This window comes from Macaca thibetana, chromosome 7 (assembly GCF_024542745.1).
Source record: "Macaca thibetana thibetana isolate TM-01 chromosome 7, ASM2454274v1, whole genome shotgun sequence".
Classification (NCBI taxonomy): domain Eukaryota; kingdom Metazoa; phylum Chordata; class Mammalia; order Primates; family Cercopithecidae; genus Macaca; species Macaca thibetana.
In genome coordinates, this window is record NC_065584.1 from 156,975,179 (window position 1) to 156,995,527 (window position 20,349).

Sequence of the window (20,349 nt, forward strand, 5' to 3'; positions counted from 1 at the left end):
TCAGCAGAAAATGCAAGAGACTAAAAAGAAAGTCTGTGGAATGGGCCTCAGCCTCCTGGGGAGTAGTAGACAGAGTCTCACTATGTGGCCCAGGCTGGTCTCAAACTCCTGGCCTAAAGTTATCCTCCCACCTCGACCCCCCAAAGTGCTAGGATTACAAGTGTGAGCAAATTAATACATCCTTTTTTTTTTTTTTTTTTTTTGAGACGGAGTCTCGCTCTGTCGCCCAGGCTGGAGTGCAGTGGCGGGATCTCAGCTCACTGCAAGCTCCGCCTCCCGGGTTCCCACCATTCTCCTGCCTCAGCCTCCCTAGTAGCTGGGACTACAGGCGCCCGCCACCTCGCCTGGCTAGTTTTTTGTATTTTTTAGTAGAGACGGGGTTTCACCGTGTTAGCCAGGTTGGTCTTGATCTCCTGACCTCGTGATCCGCCCGTCTCAGCCTCCCAAAGTGCTGGGATTACAGGCTTGAGCCACCACGCCTGGCAAATTAATACAACTTAAATCAATCCCTCCTTTATATTCCTATTCCTCCCTACCAGAACTATTGCATTTGCCTCCTAATAGACTCCTTATCCAGTATCTATTCCTCCAATCTATTCTCCACTTAGCTGCTTAGGGGATCTTTCTAGAACTCAAATCTGATCACGTCACTCCTCTATTAAACCCTTCAATGGGCCGGGCCTTTTATTTTATTTTAATAAAATAAAATAAAAATAAAACCCTTCAATGTCTCTCTACTACTCTCAGGATAAATACACCCTTTCTATAGATATGACCCTATTGGACTCTTACCACCCCCTCACATGCATCCTACACTCCAGCCTGGCCAGATTATACATTCTTATAGGCCATGCAGGACATACTTTTTTGTTTTTGTTTTTGTTTTTGCTTTGTTTTTTTTTGTTTTTTTTTTTTTGAGATGGAGTTTTGCTCTTGTTGCCCAGGCTGGAGTGCAATGGTGTGATCTCGGCTCACTGCAACCTCTACCTCCTGGGTTCAAGTGATTCTCTTGCCTCAGCCTCTCAAGTAGCTGGGATCACAGGCATGAGCCACCATGCCCGGCTAATTTTGTATTTTTATTGGAGACAGGGTTTCTCCATGTTGGTCAGGCTGGTCTCGAACCCCCGACCTCAGGTGATCCGTCCGCCTCAGCAATCCCAAAGTGCTGCGATTACAGGTGTGAGCTACTGCGCCCGGACGCATACTTTTATACTTTGTAAGTATTGGTACTTACTGGGGCTGACAATCACAATGCTACCTCCTGCCCCTTCTACTCCACACAAATGGATGCATGACCCATCAGGTCAGGCAAAGGACTCCATCATCCTGACCAAAGTGATTAGTTCAGGTGTGGGTTTGTGACCTAAGCAAAGCCAACCATAATCTTCTGCTCAAAGCTCTCTTGCTTTTGAGGTTAATGTACTAAGAGGATATGAGATTGAAGCTGCCGACACCCAGCTCTCCCTGCCATAGGACAGAGAATGGGGCCAAGGCATAAAGAGAAGCAGAGTTCTGAGAAGTGGAATGAGAGAGACCTGATGACATTGTTTGAGCCCCTGAGATCAGCCTTGCCTGAGGTCAGTAATACCGCCACATTTCTCAATTCTCATCTTGCTTAAGTTTGTCTTGGTTTGCCTTGGTTCCTATAACTTGCTATTAAATCAGACCTAATACAGAAATGGAATGAAGTATGGAATTGATGGCACTGAAGTGAAGTTGAAGCCGTGGAGATCCCCACTTGGCTGGGGAACTGGAAATCCCTGCTATTTGGTATCAAACCAGCTGGTTAAATGATCGTCTATTTTATCTTGAGATTCAAGTCATGTATCCATCAAAGTGGAGATTTCCAGCATGCACTGGAAAAAAAAAAAAAAAGCTTGGATGTTGGAGTATGTTGACCACTTCTTGAGATTTTCAGTAAGGTCCTCCAGTTTGACTTTCCTCCATGCTGGCAGAATCAGAACAGTATACAGCTTTGTTTAGAGTTGACTTTTCTGCCTTTTTTTTTTTTTTTTTTTTCTGAGACAGAGTCTCTCTCTGTCACCCAGGCTGGAGTGCAATGGCGTGATCTTGACTCACTGCAACCTCCGCCTCCTGGGATTAAGCGATTCTCCTGCCTCAGCCTCATGAGTAGCTGGGATTATAGGCACGCGCCACCACGCCTGGCTAATTTTTGTATTTTTAGTAGAGACAGGGTTTCACTGTGTTGGTCAGACTGGTCTCAAACTCCTGACCTCAGGTGATCCGCCCACCTTGGCCTCCCAAAGTGATGGGATTACAGGCATGAGGCACTTGCCCCGCTGCCTTTTCTGCTTTTGACCAGCAATCCAGGGTGCTAAAGGTCATATAATCATGCATCTTATAGACTATAAGGGCCAAATCCTTTGCCCCAAACTAAAGTGAGTAAGAACAAAGGCCTAGAGGTGGAAAATCCAGTAGGAGATATTGGAGTGAGTTTAGGGTCTGGGAAGTTCCAGAAAAAAAGGGGAGAATTCTGATCCTCCAAGCTATACCTGAATGCTTCCCTTTCCACACCCCCAAATTAAATAAGATGTATTTGGCTTGGAATTCAGACAGTGTTGGGGGTTCTGGTGCCTGGGGACTCTGGCTGTGAATCCTGTGGGAGAGAATGGGATGTATTGGGCACGCACTTCATGCACCTTCTTGGATTCCCTAAGCCACCTCCTTCTTTCTCTCTCTTGGTTGGCACCCTGCCTGTGCTAAGTAGCCCTTCTACTTCCACGTCTATAGTAGAAATGCCACACAGCAGACCATGGGAGCTAACTTCCCAACAGCCACCCAGGGAGCAAATGATGCAACTGAGAAGTGCAGGGGAGTTAGCTCCTTGTGGGGTACAATCTTGGCCAACAGAAAACAGGAGAAAAGAGGGGAACAGAAGCATTAATTCCTTCTCAAATCTCCCCTTGGTGAACTGCCCCAAGGTGCCATTTCTCCTTGCAAACACTATGTGCTTGGCAAACAAGCCCGACAAGGGACCTGCTCTCTCCTAATGGCTCATATGAAGTGGTGGCCAGCACAGTACTGCATCATCTTGCATTGCCTTCGTCTCTTCTCCCTTTCACCATCCTGGACTTCCACCTCCCTGCAAAATGTCAGCACTTGCCTCAGAGTCTGCTTTCTAGAGTACTTGGGTTAAGATACGGAGACAAAATCAAAGCCCCCATCGCTACACGAAGTCCCATCAGTGGGGTAACATAAAGGACCTGAGGATGCAGCTGAGTTTCCCTACTCAAATGCAGGGAATCCAGCCCAGACTGCTGGCTTCCTCTTGGGAATCCAGTGTCAGGTCACTGGGTCAGGCCATCTTGGGACTACTCCCCAGGAGGCTGAGGCCCATTCCACAGGCTTTCTTTTTACTCTCTTGCATTTTCTGCTGAGCACCTAAGATATCCCTTGGGAAAAGCCAGGCCAAAAGCTTGTGGCCTGTTCTGTCTTCTGAGTTTCTATTCTTTTAGGCAACTAGAGGGCAGGAGGCCAGAGTCTGGAAGTTCAAAGTCCCCTCTACAGATGGTCAGCTAAAGGCTTTGGTCAGCCCAGGCTTCTAGAGGGCAGAGGTTGCCATAATAGCTGTGTCTGGAGTTAGGGCTAGGGAGAAAAAGTGTGGCCCTCTGCCCCTTCTTAGTTTGCACTTGGCACAGACTTGGCCACCTCTTTGCAAATCCCAGCTGGCTCAGGCTGCAGGCTGGAAGGGCAGCAGAATGGCCCACATTGGTTCTTAGCTCCCTGAACTCATGCGGTTTCTTCCAAATAATACAGGGCTGTGTAACATAATTGTGCAAATATACTAGCCATGAATGAGGCCCAGAGGCCAGAAACAGCCTGTGAGTCCCTGCTGGGTTTGGCTATGTCATGATGGAGGCAAGTGCAATCAGGACAGTGGTTGCTCAAAGATTACAGCCCAAGCTGGAAAGGATCAAGTGAGATTCTGTGATCTCCACATCACAGCACCCTCCTTTGGAAGGTATTATATGCATGTTCTGCTCCACTGAGGCCAGGGTGAGCCCCCAGGTCTGGTCAGAGGACATAGCAGAACCAGAGCTGCTTCAAGGTCAGAGGTCACCAGTCCTATCTCAGACCAGAGGACTTTTCTCCCTACATCCAAGACACTCAGGTTGCATCCAGCAAAAGAAATTCATTATAGGGGCTCTGCTGGAGGCTGAAGACTCTGCCCAGAGCCCCCAAGTTCTAGAGGTTCTCAGAGGGCCCCCAAAATTCAGTGTCAACTGATAGACTCCCCTGAGCAGTCTTTCAACAATGTGGCCTCAGGGTAATAATGGGCCACGGCCAGAGTTGGAGGAGTAGAGCAAGCTGCAGGTTGCTGGCCCAAGAGTACTTGACTGGTTGCTTCCATCCTGTCCTATGCATCTCCTTGGGGCTTGAGGCCTAGATGCCGGTACTGCTCAGGGATTTTGACTATCTGGCCAAGACCAAGCTCACTGGAGCGTGAGTTGGCCAAGTGTTGAATAGGTAATCTCTCTTTGGGGGTAGTGAGCAGATTAAGGTTGACTTACCACCTTGGACAGGCCATTATGGAAACCATGAAGCTGAGGGGTAGGGGAATGGCCAAAGTGTGACCTGGTGCTAAGACGCAGAAACCACATGAGCTAGATTGAGACTCACGGAGCAGGACATTATCAAGGATCCCTCATGATGGTTACCAGCTCAAAAAAAAGCCCACGAATCATAGAATCCTCACAACTGACAAACAAGGATCTGGGAATGCTTAATCTCTACGGCAACCTTTAAACCCAAAACTGGCTGGGCATAGTGGCTCACATCTGTAATCCCAGCACTTTGAGAGGTCAAGGGAGGTGTTATCACTTGAGGCCAGGAGTTCAAGACCAGCCTGAACAACATGGCGAAACCCCATCTCTACTAAAAATATAAAAATTAGCCAGGTGTGGTGGTGGGCACCTGTAATCCCAGCTACTCAGGAGGCTGCGGCATGAGAATCACTTGAACCCAGGAGGTAGAGGTTGTAGTGAGCTGAGATCACGCCACTGCACTCCAGCCTAGGCGACAGAGGAAGACTGTCTCAATAAATAACTCAAAACCATGTCAAAAGGGAAGTGGGATGCTTCAGTTCCAAAGGTCCATCCTCTCAGGGATGTGCATAAAGAACAACGGACAAAGGAGACATTTCCCAGTGGAAAGGACCAAAAACAATAGGCTTTGTTGACCAAGAAATTCACTCCACTGTCCAGAAGGATGTGTTATATACTGTAGATTAGCGACCATTGTATTCTCCTCTCCCCTATTCCAAATGGAAGGTTTTAAAATAACTGTTATAGCGAGGTGCAGTGACATGCACCTATAGTCCCAGCTAGTCAGAAGGCCAAGGTGAGAGGATCACTTGAGCCTAGGAGTTCAAATCTAGCCTGGGCAACATAGCAAGTCCCCATCTTAATTTAAAAAAAGAATTAAAAATTATTCAGTCGTGTGTATCTGTAGTCCCAGCTTCTCAGGAGGCTGAAGCAGGAGAATTGCTTGAGACCAGCAGTTCAGGTCCAGCCTGGACAACATTAGCAAGACCCCATCTCTTTAAAACAAATTGTTATCCTCTTTCTCTCCATTATTTTACCTTGGTTATAGGACAAGTATGGGGTAGCTAAGTTTATCTTTTACCCATAGATGGCAAAATCTTAAGAAGTCATATCCAGACCTGAGCAAGAATTGCCCATCACCAAGGGACCCTGGACTGAGGACTCAATAAAGCAACTGGATGTGATTCTGTTTTATCTCCCATTGGGAAATAGGTGAATGTGGTTTTTGTTGGGTCTATGATTATTGCATTCTCAGGCAGGCACATTTTTGAAATTGTATGTCTGTCAAGAAAAGTATAGGTGGATGCAATAAAGGGTGGGATATAGTGGATGCATATTATTTATCTGCTCATCATCTCTTCCTTCAGGACCCATTTCTCCCCCTCCACACAGTCCTGATGAAGTTGTCAATTATGGTGGCCTACTCTTCCATCCTAGTGGTGGGCATGTGTCCAAAGCTGGTCAAAGTCCTCCCTGGGATTTTAGAACTAGAGCTAATGAGGCCAACATATGGAAGGAAGGGGAGCCAAGAGATGGAGGCATCATCTTTTGAACCCCTAGATCCAGCCATGATTCAAGGCAGATACATCCTTTGATTTATCAGTTATGTAAACCAATTAATTCCAATTGGCCTAAACATGTTTGAGTTGGGTTTTTGACACTTGCAACTGAAAAGGTCCAGACTAATACATGCACACAGAGAGACACAAACACCATATTGTTCAAACTCATCAGACATTATATAAGTCTTCCATGATCTTACTGGGGTCAGCAAACTTTTTATCTAAAGAACAAGATAGATATTTTAGGCTGTGTGGGCCATATATGGTCTCTGTTTCGCTTTCTTGTTTCGTTTTGACGACGCTTCAAAAATGTAAAAGAAATTTCTTAGTTTGGTAGTTCATATAAAAATAGGCCACAGACCAGATTTGGCCCACAAGCCATCGTTTGCCAACCCCTAATCTAGACCATGTCAACCCTGAAGCTTTGGAACCACACAGTCTGCCAGTCCCTAGCCCATACTGTAAAGTATGAAGCAAGATATTTTAAATATCATTTTGGTTCAAGTGTCTTGACATGACTCAGTAATGGTAAGGTTCAGGGTAGCGTTAGGAATGGGAAAAGGGTCTTATCTTGTGCCCATTATCTGCCACGCAACGGGTACTGAATAAATGGTAATTACTATTATTTCTTGGTAATAAAGATAATTTTTCAAAATGATGGAGCTGTCTAAATGGCTTTGTCCAAATGTCTCAGTTCATCCTTGAAGACTTTTCCCCTTCTTAATCTCCTTCAGAAAGTATTTCACAGACCTCCCCTACCAATAAAGTCTGAATTAGGTACTCTCCTTCTTGTTAGCACAGACCTTCTATGGCCCTCCATTGTAACTGGATTATTTGTCTCTCGTTCCCCTTGACTCTGAGCACTTGGAACATGCCTGAGCCCCAACATGTAGCATAGTGCTTAGCACCTAGCCTGAGAGGACTCTGTGCCTCCATGTGAATATCAGTTTTAGGGTGCAGGTACTGTGTGTCTCTGTTTGTGTCCAGGATGGTCACTCTGGGTATCAGCATTGTGCTGGTGTACATATACCCTCTGGTTCTTCTCTCAGTTGGAAAATATTTGTGGATGTCTATCACAACTTACCTGGTAATATTACTGCCAGATCTATGTTTCATTCCCATTCCCTCCAAAAATGAGTCAAAGACAGAAGAACAGGTGGGAACAAGTTTTCTTAGAAACTGTTATGAAGGAGGAGTCCTCCAACCCCACCCCCACATCTTTTACTATCTGACATGTTATCAGATCAGAGGCCTTCAGCCTCAGCAACATCTGGGGATTAGAGTGACCCCACACAGCTGGGGCCTCAGACTAAGCTGATCTATGTCTGTGGGGTGGAGGGGAAATCCTCCTGGGAAAAATATGTGCAAGGCCCTACAGGCCCAGGAAAGGCTGACCAAGGCAAGGTGAGTCATGGTGTTCTAAGCTGAATCTTTTGCCCATCTCACAGAAGCAGGCAGGAAGCACCACCATTGATCAGCTTTATATGGCACCCACTGTATACAACAGACAGACAAAGACAGACAGACAGAGCACACACCACTTCTAAGCTCAACACTGCTCACCAACTAGAAGCACCTCGGTTAAGCACATGTGAGACACTCTTGCATAGGAAAGATGTACTTTTTAAAGGAATGAAGAAGTATTTTGGCAAAACATCTACTTTCCTCTCAGGTCCGGGGTAAAGAGGGACCTCTAATTCTGAAGCTTCTACATGTTGAAAAATTTCCCCTTCTCAATGGCAGTATATACAGTAGCAAACCTTCTAAGTCTGTTGTCACAGCCCTGTACAGATATCCTGAATCTACTTTACAGGTGGGCAAACTTAGACTAAGAGACAGAAGGTAGCCTGGAGCAAGGGGACATTGGGACTGGTTCAAGGGGAAGGGAAACAAGAGGTGTCTCAGCTCAGCCAAAGGCAGGGCCTCTGTCTACCTGGATTGGCAAGGGAAAGGCTCAGGTGGCCAGAACTCCCTCTTTCTTCCTGCCTGGGGAAGCAGTGGTTCCACAGGAAAGGCAGTCCCACTCTTGCTGGCTAGGGGGCCTCCTGGGATGGCAAAGACCAGGGCGGACCTGAGCTCCGCCTGGGGCCTCTTCCGGGATGCACTCTGAGTCTGAGGATTGTGGATTGTGGGTTCACTGCTTCTATAACTTTCTCATTACCTGCATATGAGCCTAGACCTCAAATCCTTAATTATTTTTAAAAGGGAAGGGTCGGGGAGTGGCTTCAGAGGGAATGAGACACAGAACAATCTTTCCACAGCCTCCCTCTGCCTAGGCTGGGGCTGTCAAGGGTCTCCTTCACCCTGTCTCCTAGGGATATTTAAAGGCAGCTTTTATGAGACTCTATACTGTCTTTTTTTGTTGTTGTTTGTCTTTTTGTTTGTTTCTTTGTTTTAATTTATATAGATATATATATTCTTAAAAAAGCAATAGTCCTTTGGTCCCTAAACTCTAAGGAATGATATGATTTTGTAAGAAGTGAATCTGGGCTTCCCTTGTGGAGAAGCCCTTGGCACCCCCAACGCCCTCTGCTGGTTCCCCTGGACAGTCACTCTTCACCAGCCCTAGTTGCTCTGCCAGCCTGCGCTCTATGCTGCAGGCACAGAACAACCCACTTGATAAAAAACAATCCTTAGAGTGGCCTTAGCCCCAGGCACCAGCCTTGGGTCCGATCCACCTCCGTCTGTCCGCAGCTGCTCCTTTGGGAAGGGCTGCTCAAGCGTTTCTGTGCTTTTCCTCTCCTTTCTTCTCACTCTTCCGTTTCTGTTGTTGTGTATTAATTGATAAAGAGAGAGAGAAGAAAAAAGGCAAAAATCACCTTGGAGGGCAAGACCAGAAGAGCAGCTTGCCCCCATCAGTGACATCTCAGGTGAGTGGCTGGACCTCTCTTCCTGAGGAGCAGGGCTGCAGCAGGACCCAGGCAGCAGCCCAGTCCACTGAAGCCAGACTTGAGTCCTGAGCAAAAGACCCCAACCCCACATCCCCTCCAGAAGGCTCCTGGGGTAGCTCAAAGTGAGGCAGGGCCATGTGGGCCTTCTGAGACAGAAAATCTCTAAAAGTTGCAGGCAGCATCCTATGGACCCATGACCTTGCCAAAAATGTAGAAGAACTTGGCCCATCTCTCTCTCCATCACCCACCAGGCCCTGCAGATTCCAACCTCTGAAGCATGTTTGCTTCTCTTCCTCCATCTCCATGTTCACTGCCATTATCTCAGCCCTTACTTCTAGTCCTTTCTCTGCTTAAGCTCCTCAACGGTTCTTTCTCATCTTCAGGATAAAGTCGAAACTCATGGCCTGAAGACTCTTGAAAACTGGCCCAGAGCGACTTTTCTAGTCTCATTTTCCAGCCTCCCGGACCCTCCCTACGTACTCTCATTGGCTATCTCTGGAGTAGAACTGCTTCCCCAGGCAGAAAAGACTCTGATTATGTCTCCTAGACTACGGGGCAGGAATGTTGTCTAATTGATCTCCTTGGATTGAAGGAAAAGCAAAGTCACCATCTGAGGATTCCTCCTAGCTCCCGGCTCTTTTCTCTATCCCAGACTTTCTCAGAGGTGGGTGCCTCCAAGGTCCCAAAAGGAGGACCATCAAAGCTGGGAGGGCCTCATCACTCAGGCCTCATCTACCTGGGGTCCATCAGGGACTCACCTTTCTGTGGCTGGTCGGTGACAGCAGGTCAGTAAGGCCGGTTGGCATCCTTGGGCCGCTTTAGCTGGACCTTGAGCCTCTTCATGCCAATTTGAAAGCCATTCATTGCCTGAATAGCAGTCTGGGCACTAGTTGGATTGTCAAAACTAACAAACCCTGGAGGGTGTGGGCAAAGAGATTAGCTGGGAACTCTGCCTGGCAGGGCCTCTGACCCAGCCCCCTCCGGCCAGTTCCATCAAACACATACCCCTCCACTATTTGTGTACACACATGGATATAGAGTCACAGGCAGACGGCCTGAGATTCCTAAAGGTGTGATTCTTGGAAGGATAGGAGGCAACTCTGAGTGTGTGTGCAGGGTCAGTGTGTTGATCGGGATGTTTCCGTGTTTTTCCTGGCATGGGTTGGCTGGCTCCCTCCACAGCTCCCATTCTGGTCCTCAGAACATAGTTGGAGTCGGAGGGGATCTTTGGTCTCAGAACCAAACTCCTCCTGCCCTGGCCAGACTCCAAAGCTCTGACCTAGCTGGCCACATTCCCGGTAGACACCTGATTGTCGTCCCAGGTAAACCTGAAATAAAGCTTGTTCTTTTTTTTTTTTTTTTTTTTTTGAGACGGAGTCTCGCTGTCGCCCAGGCTGGAGTGCAGTGGCCGGATCTCAGCTCACTGCAAGCTCCGCCTCCCGGGTTTACGCCATTCTCCTGCCTCAGCCTCCCGAGTAGCTGGGACTACAGGCGCCCGCCACCTCGCCCGGTTAGTTTTTTGTATTTTTTAGTAGAGACGGGGTTTCACCGTGTTAGCCAGGATGGTCTCGATCTCCTGACCTCGTGATCCGCCCGTCTCGGCCTCCCAAAGTGCTGGGATTACAGGCTTGAGCAACCGCGCCCGGCCTTTTTTTTCTTTTTTTTTTTTGAGATGGAGTCTTGCTCTGGCACCCAGGCTGTAGTGCAGTGGTGCCATCACAGCTCACTGCAAACTCTCCCTCCCGGATTCAAGAAATTCTCCTGCCTCAGCCTCCTGAGTAGCTGGGATTACGGACACCCATCACCACGCCCAGCTAATTTTTGTATTTTTAGTAGAGATGGGGTTTTGCCATATTGGCCAAGCTAGTTTCAAACTCCTGACCTCAAGTGATTCACCTGCCTTGGCCTCCCAAAGTGCTGGGATTACAGGCATGAGCCACCCTGCCTGACCAAGGCTTGTTCTTAGCCTAAGCTTAGCCCCATCACTGGTTTGTGACCCCATTTTGTGCCATACATTCAATCTCAGGAAATCACTGCATTATGGAAGGACAATCGTAGGGTCTGTAGGGAATCCTTTATAGTCAGAGGTGGGAGAGGCGTAGGGGTAGGTTCTCAGCTCACCAAAACACTTGCTCTGGTTGGTGGCTCGATCCACAAAGACTTTAGCAGAGACAACGGCTCCAAAGGGCAGGAATGTCTGTATGAGTTCCGCATCACCAAACTCCTGAGGCAGGTGATAGATGAAGAGGTTACAGCCTTCGGGGCCTGCAGGAACAGTAGCAGGCTGGTTCAGGGGGGGGACCCTGAGTCCAGCCCCACCAGGCTCTGCTCTCCAGCCCCCAGTCCCTCACCTTCTCTCTGCTGCTGGGGCAGGGCTGAAGGCTGCTGGGGAAAAGCTGTGCTCACTGGGGCATAGGCCGACGGATAGGCTGCTGGAGACAGAGGTGGGAGTGGGCAGTAATCCCCAGGAGCCCTTCCCCAAGCAGGGCCCCAAGTGCCTGGCCGCTTTTGACCAATTCAGCCCAGTCCACCATAACCCTCACCCCAAGAGAGGTCGTTCTGGGGGTAGGAGAGGATGGGAGGATCAACTCCTCGGAACAGAGCCTAAATCCCCCACAACTCTCCCTATTTCTTTCTGGGGCCCTTCAACCTCCCCCAGGCCGCGTAGCGCCAAGTGAAACCTGCGTAGTGGTGCATCCCAGCGTAGGCCTGCTGCAGGGGGTCAGCCACGCCAGGGCTCTGGGCTGGGGAGAGAGGGGCGCAAGGCCCACGGTGAAGGCAAGCGGGCGAGCGGAGTGGGTGAGAAGCTCAGGGAGTGTGGGAGGTGGACGGCGGCTGTGAGAGGCAGCAGGGAAGGAGGGAGATCTCTTCCCAGGGAAGCCAGGCCCTACCCCCCACCCCCCCGCTCCCCACTCCATTTCGGGGGGATTTGGGCGGAGCGGGGGGCCCACCTGGGTAAGGGGAGAGCCCGTTATTGTAGAGCGTATCGGAGCCCGGCTGGCCGTTGGTCTGGGGGGTCAGAGGGCCGAATCCATTGACCCCGATGGGCGCCGGAAGACCTGGGAGAGTGCCAGGGCCGCTGCCGGGCGGGGAGTTGGCTGCTGATGGCGGAAGAGGTCGGAGAGTCAGGACGCCGCCCGGCCCCGCCCGGCCCCTCCCAGGCGCGCCCCAGTCCTTGGGCACCCTACCTGCCGCGGGCAACAGAGGAGCAGCCACCAGGCTAAAGGCCGCCACGTGCTGCATCTGGGCCGCCACTGCCGCCACCGGGCCTAGGCCTGGGCCCTGTGCCGCGGCCAGCAGGGCCGCCTGGTGCTGCAGGATCTTTGGGAGGAAAGATGGGCGAGAGTGGAGGGCCAAGGGGCAGTCAGCTGCCCGTGCTCCCAGCCCCAGGCCTGGCCCACCCACCTGCGCGCCCTTGCACGCAGGTGCCCGGTACCTACCGCCGTGGTGTAGGCGCCGCAGGCCCCTAGCGGCAGTGGCGCGGGGTGGAAGGCGCCCAGCTGGCCGGCCATCTGCTGCATCCGCCGCAGCGCGCGCTCCCGGTCAGTGTCCGCCAGCTTGACCACGAGGCTGGACGAGGCGCCCTGGGCAGGGCAGGGGAGACCGTGGTGACCGGTTCTGACCCTGGCCCCGGCCCGGGGCCGAGCGCCTTCCCCATCAGGTCCTTTCGCGGGGCACCGAGCACACTCGGGAAGGAGAAGCCCGTCCCCATCCCACTGGTCTCACCCTCAGCCCGGGGAATCCGCCCTCACCGCCATGGTCCGGCTGCCGTGCAGACCCTGGATGGCCGCCTGAGCTTCCCCTTGACTCCCGAACTTCACAAAGGCACAGCCTGGGACAGGACAGAGGGAGCGGGTGGCTCAGGCCACAGAGGCCAAAGAGTCATGTGGCCCAGAGTGAGGAAGGGTCACCAGGAAATCCCGGGGTCAGCTCAGGTCACCTTTACTGGTGCCGTCAGGACTCCGCAGGACCGTGCACTCCTCGATGTGGCCAAAGGGCTGGAACAGGCGTCTGACGTCCTCCTCACCCTGCTGCTTGCCCAGCATCCCCACAAACAGCTTTCGGTCCTCTGGGGACAAAGCCAGGAATGACCTGGGGACCCCAAGTCTTCCTAGATCCCCCAAGAGTAGCCCGAGGAACTTAGGAAGGTAGCTCACCAGTCTCACTCTGGGAAGCAGAGAGAGTGAGAAGGCCCTGGGCGTCCAGGGTTGGTTTTCATTAAGGGGCAGGATCTGGGGAAAGGATCTGGAGAAGGGAGCTCAGCTCAGCTTTCCCTCAGGAAAACCTGGGTCCTGGGGAAACCCAGAGAGTCTCAGGGCTGCTCTTGTGGGGAGTGATGCAGTCTTGATATCTTTGACTGGGTAGAGCCCTATATGCATGGTTTTACATGTTTGACCTTTCTGTTCTTAGAGTTTGGGAAATGCTGTTTCGGACCATTTCTGTAGTATTAAGAAAGAGGGTGCTCAGAGAAAGCCTTTCTATTCAGACTGGGTCCAGAGAAGAGAAGTACATCCTTGCTGGTCAGCCTGATAGTGCTGGCTAGAATCAATGCCCCTTCCTGCTCATATCAAGGAGCGTTCTGGATTTAGAAATAGCACGCAAAACAGTCCTCTCATCCTACTGCCTCATCTTTAGGCACTGAGCACTGGCATGATGAATCCTTAACCTCTGCACCACATCCAACCTGGATGCTCCTCCCAAAGGCCTACAGAGAGCAGGACCTTGGTTTCCTGAGCCTCCAACATTAGCATTTTCCCTACTACAGTTGCTGAACCTCTGACCCCTTTCCTTAACTCCCACCTCCACCACCCTGTCCCTTCAGCAAGCTTCTCGTGCCGTCTCTGTATCCTTCCCTCTGATTCCCCTGTCCTCTTGCCCTTAATGCCTTCCAAAATGTTCATGCTATTAGAGAAAAAGTTCTGCCTGTAGACCTGGATTGCCATCAGAGAACCAGTCTGATTCCTCCCTGTGTCCACCCTTTTGATGGGAGTGGCAGAAATGCAGGAAAGGCATGCTGGGCCTGTGTACCTCGAAGAAAACTGGAGAGCTGGGGCTGGAAACTAGGGTTTTGTTGCACATCCAGCAAGTTAGGCCTCAGGAACACTCTCTGGGAGCCTGGGGTAGAGGGGTTCAGCCTGCTGTTAAAGTCTGGCTTTTTACTCTGCACCAAGGTAAATCTCTGATTTTGGGATGGGGCTTGATCATGTAGGGGACAATACAAGTTGGGAGAGAAGGAGTGGATAGGAAACTGGCTTCAGGCTTTATCTTCAAGAGCTTGGAGTGCAGGAAAACCCATCCTAAATGGTTCTACTCCTTGACCAGCTTGACTAGGCAGATGGGGGTCCTTGGATTCTGAGTGCAGGGGAAACAAGGCAAGTGGGGGGGTCATAGACTGAAGCCTGGGTGACAGCAAAGGAAGAACAGACTGTTCAGAACTGACTGAAGTTAGCAGGGGAGAAATCTCCAACAAGACTATGTGTGTGTCCATATGTCACCCAGGTGGTGTGGGTGGCCTAGGTGGGTGGGTTTGGCCTAGGCTGCCCTGGGGATCCTGAGGTGTCTGTCTGTCTGACGATGCTATGTCAGTGTGGAGGGCAGGGGCTGCAGTTCATAAGAGGCAGGCAGAATGTATTTTAGCAAAATTCTGCCCTCTGTCCAGAGAGGTACTACCTGATGATCCTTGGGGAGGGGATGGATAATGGACTTGTGGCTGGAATTCTGATGGAGGAAAGAAGGTCTCAGCACTGACCTTCTGTGGTGAGAGTACAACCCAGTGGGTGTGCTTTGCTTCTGCGGGTGTCAACCATAGAATAGTGCCCTTGGAACAGACCACTGGTTTCCCAACCTTTTGAAAAATCAGTGGAATACATTGTTCTAACATAAATATTAGGATGAAGCTCAAAATGTAAGAGAAAAGTAGAAACTGCTGTGACTGAAGCCAGAAAAGGAGGGGTGGAGTTCGTCTTGCTTGATCCTCCCCTAATACTCCCTAGAGGGGCTCCAAGGAAAGCCCTTTGAAATTACTGACCTAGAAGATAGAGTACAGAGTTCCAGCTGGTGTATGAGGGGGGATCTGAGATCATCCTGTTCGGGAGCCTGAGAAGACAGGAAAGGTCTCTCATGAGTCTCTTGACCAACCTGATGGCTTTGCCTTGACATTGGAAAATGGGCTCATTTGGCCAGAGAATGAAACCCCAAAAGATCATGCCATTGTTCTAAGTTATTTTGGGTTGCAGAAGGCCTGGGAGAGGCTGGAGAAGAGTCTAGGGCCTTCATAGTTCCAAGGGGGGCTTCACAATGCCCTAATTTGTAGTGGAGCTGTGTCATTGGGTAGGGTCTGAAGAACGGTGATGGCACCCAGATAAGATGTCATACCACATGGACCAGAATCCAGGTAGCCCTGTGTAGGAAGAGAGACATCACAGGCTGAGATAGAGCCCATAAGACAGAAAAGAGGTTTGTACTGACAGTGGTGATCTGATCCTTCATCTGCTCTGCCTCTTGTTGCTTTTTCTGCTGATGGGGGTCAGTTCAAACTCATGTCATGACCCATGAAATTTTCTGATCGTCTTTTCCAGTGAGAATCTCACAAGTTAAGAATTTTCAACAGGGCACAGTGGCTCACGCCCATAATCCCAACGCTTTGTGAGGCCAAGGTGGGCTGATCACTTGAGGTCAGGGGTTTGAGACCAGCCTGGCCAACATGGTAAAACACCATCTCTACTAAAAATATAAAAATAGCCAGTCATGGTGGCACATGCCTGTAATCCCAGTTATTCAGGAGACTGAGGTGGGAAAATGGCTTGAACCCGGGAGGCAGAAGTTGCAGTGAGCCAAGATTATACCACTGCACTCCAGCCTGAGTGACAGAGTGAAACTCCATCTAAAAGAATTTTTTTTTCCTTTTCTCTTTCAGGGTACTGACCCTATGGTTCTGGACTACTGGGATGTACAGAGTTTGGAATGGAAATGAGTACCTACCATGGGGTGGGCTCTAGGCTCCTGTTTCCCAGGTATCACCTTAAATCCTGGTATCGTCTTTGCCACTTTACAGGGACCTTGATTGTGTTTGACAGGAGGATAAGCTGGGTCACAGTGGTCATGAGCCTCAGGTGACCCAGAAATGGTGGGATAAGTTTCTTAAGAGACCCAGTCAAAGAGAAGTACATGCTGGACCCCTAAGAGTAGCCCCCCAAACCCACAGATCTAAAGGTTCTGATGGCTGATCATTGCCTCCAGAGAGAGATGATGATGGGATATAGCCCAAATAATTCAATTTCCTCTAGGTCAAATTCTATCATTTTGGTAAAAAGTGGATGCTACAAGAGGCAAATCAGAAATGTCTGAATAAAAGTATCCCATTAGTGGTGGGTAGGATCCTAGAAAGATGGGAATATCGGCCGGGCGCGGTGGCTCAAGCCTGTAATCCCAGCACTTTGGGAGGCCGAGACGGGCGGATCATGAGGTCAGGAGATCGAGACCATCCTGGCTAATATGGTGAAACCCCGTCTCTACTAAAAAATACAAAAAAAAAAAAAAACTAGCCGGGCGAAGTGGCGGGTGCCTGTAGTCCCAGCTACTCGGGAGGCTGAGGCCGGAGAATGGCGTGAACCCGGGAGGCGGAGCTTGCAGTGAGCTGAGATCCGGCCACTGCACTCCAGCCTGGGTGACAGAGCAAGACTCCGTCTCAAAAAAAAAAAAAAAAAAAAAAAAAAAAAAAAAAAAAAAAAGAAAGATGGGAATATCAAACATGGAGGCTCAACCGTCCTGGATTGGAAGGAATTAGAAAGCAGCATCAGTGTAGAGTTGAGACATAGTTGGAAAGCCATATGGTTGAATGGTATAACTGCATTTTCCCGTTGGCAACTGATGTGTACTGCTTGATCTTCTATCAAATGCTTTTTGTTTTTCTTTTTTTGAGACTGAATCTTGCTCTGTCACCCAGGCTGGAGAACAATGGCGCAATCTCAGCTCACTGCAACCTCCTCCTCCCGGGTTCAAGTGATTCTCCTGCCTCAGCCTCCTGAGTAGCTGGATTATAGTCACACGCCACCATGCCCGGCTAATTTTTGTATTTTTTAGTAGAAACAGGGTTTCACCATGTTGGCCATGCTGGTCTCAATCTCCTGACCTCAGGTGATCCACCCGCCTAGGCCTCCCAAAGTGCTGGGATTACATGCATGAGCCACCACGCCCGGCCTCAAAAGCTTTTTGAATCCAAAACAAGTGGCTTAGGCTCCCAGAGGCCCATCTCCATGAAGCTGCCTTGTGCAGCTGGTCATATAGGTCAGGGATTCGAATGCGGCAAATGATGGGGTTGACATCCCAGTAATCATAGCAGAATCAGTCCAGACTGCTTCTTCAGAAAGGGCACCAGGATGCTGTTCAAGGAAGGAGCCTCTGCCTCAAGTTGCTCCAAAGAAATTCCTGAGGTGTTCAAGTTTCTGGTTTCTAGGCCACTCACACCAAATCACCTCCATGTTGGTGAAATGTAATGATTGTAGGGACAGTGTAGGGAAAGGTCCAGCCTTGGGGTACCAACTACCAGACACATCCTAAAAATACTGGTCCATTTTTCGGTTTAAATGCCAACCCAGAAAGTCTTGCTGGTGGCAATAGTTGTATTATAGCAAAGCAACTCTCTCCTGATACTCTTAGTGACGACTGCAGCATAAGAAGCCACAGGGAAAGTGACGGAAGGAAGTAGCCAGGATGAGCAGTCTCCTGGCCAGATGTGACAGGCATCAGGAGGGACTTAAATTCCACACACACAAAAAACTGTTAGAACAAATAACCCAATTCAGCAAAGTTGCAAGAAATAAAATCGACACACAAAAATCAGTTGCGTTTCTATACACTAGCAATGAAAAATCTGAAAATGAAATGAAGTGAAAGCAAAAGCCAGTCACAGTGGCTCACGCCTGTAATTCCAGCACTTTGGGAGACCAAGGCGGGCGGATCACATGAAGTCAGGAGTTCGAGACCAGCCTAGCCAACATGGTGAAACCCTGTCTCTACTAAAAATGCAAAAATGAGCCAGGCATGATGGCATGTGCCTGTAGTCCCAGCGACTACAAGGCTGAGGCAGGAGAATCTCTTGAACCTGGGAGGTGGAGGTTGCAGTGAGCTGAGATTGCGCCACTGCACTCCAGCCTGGGAGACAGAGCAAGACTCTGTCTCAAAAAAAAAAAAAAAAAAAAAAAAAAAAGGCTGGGCACGGTGGCTCACGCCTGTAATCCCAGCACTTTGGGAGGCCAAGGCAGGCAGATCACCTGAGGTCAGGAGTTTGAGACCAGCCTGACCAACATGGAGAAACCTTGTCTCTACTAAAAATACAAAATTAGCCAGGTGTGGTGGCACATGCCTGTAATCCCAGCTACTTGGGAGGCTGAGGCAGGAGAAGCACTTGAACCCGGGAGGCGGAGGTTGCGGTGAGCCGAGATCGTGCCGTTGCATTCCAGCCTGGGTGACAACAGTGAACTCCATCTCAAAAAAAAAAAAAAAAGAGAGAGATGAAAGCAAACAATTCTATTTACAATAGCATTGAAAAGAATAAAATACTTGGAGGCTGGGCATGGTGGCTCATGCCTGTAAACCCAGTATTTTGGGAGGCTGAGGTGGGCGGATCACCTGAGGTCAGGAGTTTGAGACCAGCTTGGCCAACATGGCGAAATCCTGTCTCTACTAAAAATACAAAAATTAACCGTGTGTAGGTGGCAAGCACCTGTAATCCCAGCTACTTAAGGGGCTGAGGCAGGAGAATCCCTTGAACCTGGGAGGTGGAGGTTTGCAGTGAGCCGAGATTGAGCCACTGTACTCCAGCCTGGGTGACAGAGTAAGACAGTCTCAAAATACATAAATAAATGATAAGATAAAATAAAATCCTTGGGAATAAACTTAACCCAGGAGGTGAAAGACTCATACACTGGGCCAGGTGCAGTGGCTCAAGCCTGTAATCCCAGCACTTTGGGAGGCCAAGACAGGCGGATCACGAGGTCAGGAGATCGAGACCATCCTGGCTAACATGGTGAAACCCCGTCTCTACTAAAAAATACAAAAAAACTAGCTGGGCGAGGTGGCGGGCGCCAAGATCCAGCCACTGCACTCCAGCCTGGGCGACAGAGCCAGACTCCGTCTCAAAAAAAAGAAAAAAGACTCATACACTGAAAACTACAAAATGTTGCTAAAAGAAATTAAGAGGTCAGGCACAGTGGCTCACACCTGTAATCCCAGCACTTTGGGAGGCCAAGGCGGGCAGATCACGAGGTTGGGAGTTTGAGACCAGCCTGGCCAACATAGTGAAACCCCATCTCTACTAAAAATCCAAAAAATCAGCTGAGCATGGTGGTGGGTGCGTGTAATCCCAGCTACTCAGGAGGCTGAGGCAGAATTGCTTGAACCCAGGAGGCAGAGGTTGCAGTGAGCCGCCATCACGCCACTGCACTCCAGCCCAGGTGATAGTGTGAGACTCTGTCTTAAAAAAAAAGAAAAAAAAAAAGAAGAAGACACAAATAAATGAAAAGACAACCTGTGTTCATGGATTAGAAGACTTACTATTGCTAAGATGTCAATGCTACTCCAAGTGATCTAGAGATTTAATGTAATCTCTATAAACTCCCAATGGCATTTTTTGCAGAAATAGAAAAATCCATCCTAAAATTCATATGGAATCTCAAGGGACTCCAAATACCCACCAATCTTGAAGAAGAAGAAGAACTCCCTGTTTTCAAAACGTATTACACAGCTATAGCAATCAGCACTATGGTACTGGCATAAAGATAAATATATAGACATATGGAATAGAACACAAATCCCAGAAATAAACCCTCTTATATATGGTCAAATGATTTTTAACAAGGGAGACAAGATCATTCAATAAGGAAAGGACAGTCTTTTCAACAAATGGGGCTGGGAAAAATGAGTATCTACGTGCAAAAGAATGAAGTTAGACTCTTACCTTTCACCATAAACACAAGATTAAATGAAAATAGATGAGTCCTAAATGTAAGAGCTAAAACAATAGATGTCTTAGAAAACTGGGGGGAAAAAGACTTCATGACTGGATTTGGCAATGATTTCTTGGATATGACACTAAAAGCACAGGCAACAAAAGTAAAAATAAATAAATTGGACTGACTACATCAAAATTATAAACTTTAACAAGGATATATTGGAGGGCAAAAACAAAAAACTAAAAAACTTCTGTCCATCAAAAGACACAACCCACAGAATGAGAAAGCAACCTCTGGAATCGGAGAACATATTTGCAAACAACATATCAAGATGAGAGGTTAACATCCAGAATATATAAAGAACTCGTGGCTGGGTGCG

At 49.1% G+C, this 20,349-nt stretch overlaps 2 protein-coding genes across 2 annotated transcripts in view; both read right to left on the reverse strand.

The window, feature by feature from the left end:
* PKM (pyruvate kinase M1/2) overlaps nt 1-7,345 on the reverse strand; it is an 87,363-nt gene extending 80,018 nt beyond the window's left edge. Inside the window, exon 1 of the mRNA XM_050796321.1 lies at nt 7,337-7,345. Coding sequence (XP_050652278.1) covers nt 7,337-7,345 — 9 coding nt within the window. The remainder of the gene's footprint in view (nt 1-7,336) is intronic.
* CELF6 (CUGBP Elav-like family member 6) overlaps nt 7,279-20,349 on the reverse strand; it is a 35,867-nt gene continuing 22,796 nt past the window's right edge. The window contains exons 4-13 of the mRNA XM_050796377.1: nt 12,959-13,087; nt 12,771-12,850; nt 12,459-12,602; nt 12,207-12,339; nt 11,970-12,119; nt 11,700-11,762; nt 11,370-11,450; nt 11,140-11,283; nt 9,777-9,932; nt 7,279-8,891 (exon numbers count right to left, since the gene is read on the reverse strand). Coding sequence (XP_050652334.1) covers nt 9,805-9,932; nt 11,140-11,283; nt 11,370-11,450; nt 11,700-11,762; nt 11,970-12,119; nt 12,207-12,339; nt 12,459-12,602; nt 12,771-12,850; nt 12,959-13,087 — 1,052 coding nt within the window. The 3' untranslated portion in view covers nt 7,279-8,891; nt 9,777-9,804. The remainder of the gene's footprint in view (nt 8,892-9,776; nt 9,933-11,139; nt 11,284-11,369; nt 11,451-11,699; nt 11,763-11,969; nt 12,120-12,206; nt 12,340-12,458; nt 12,603-12,770; nt 12,851-12,958; nt 13,088-20,349) is intronic.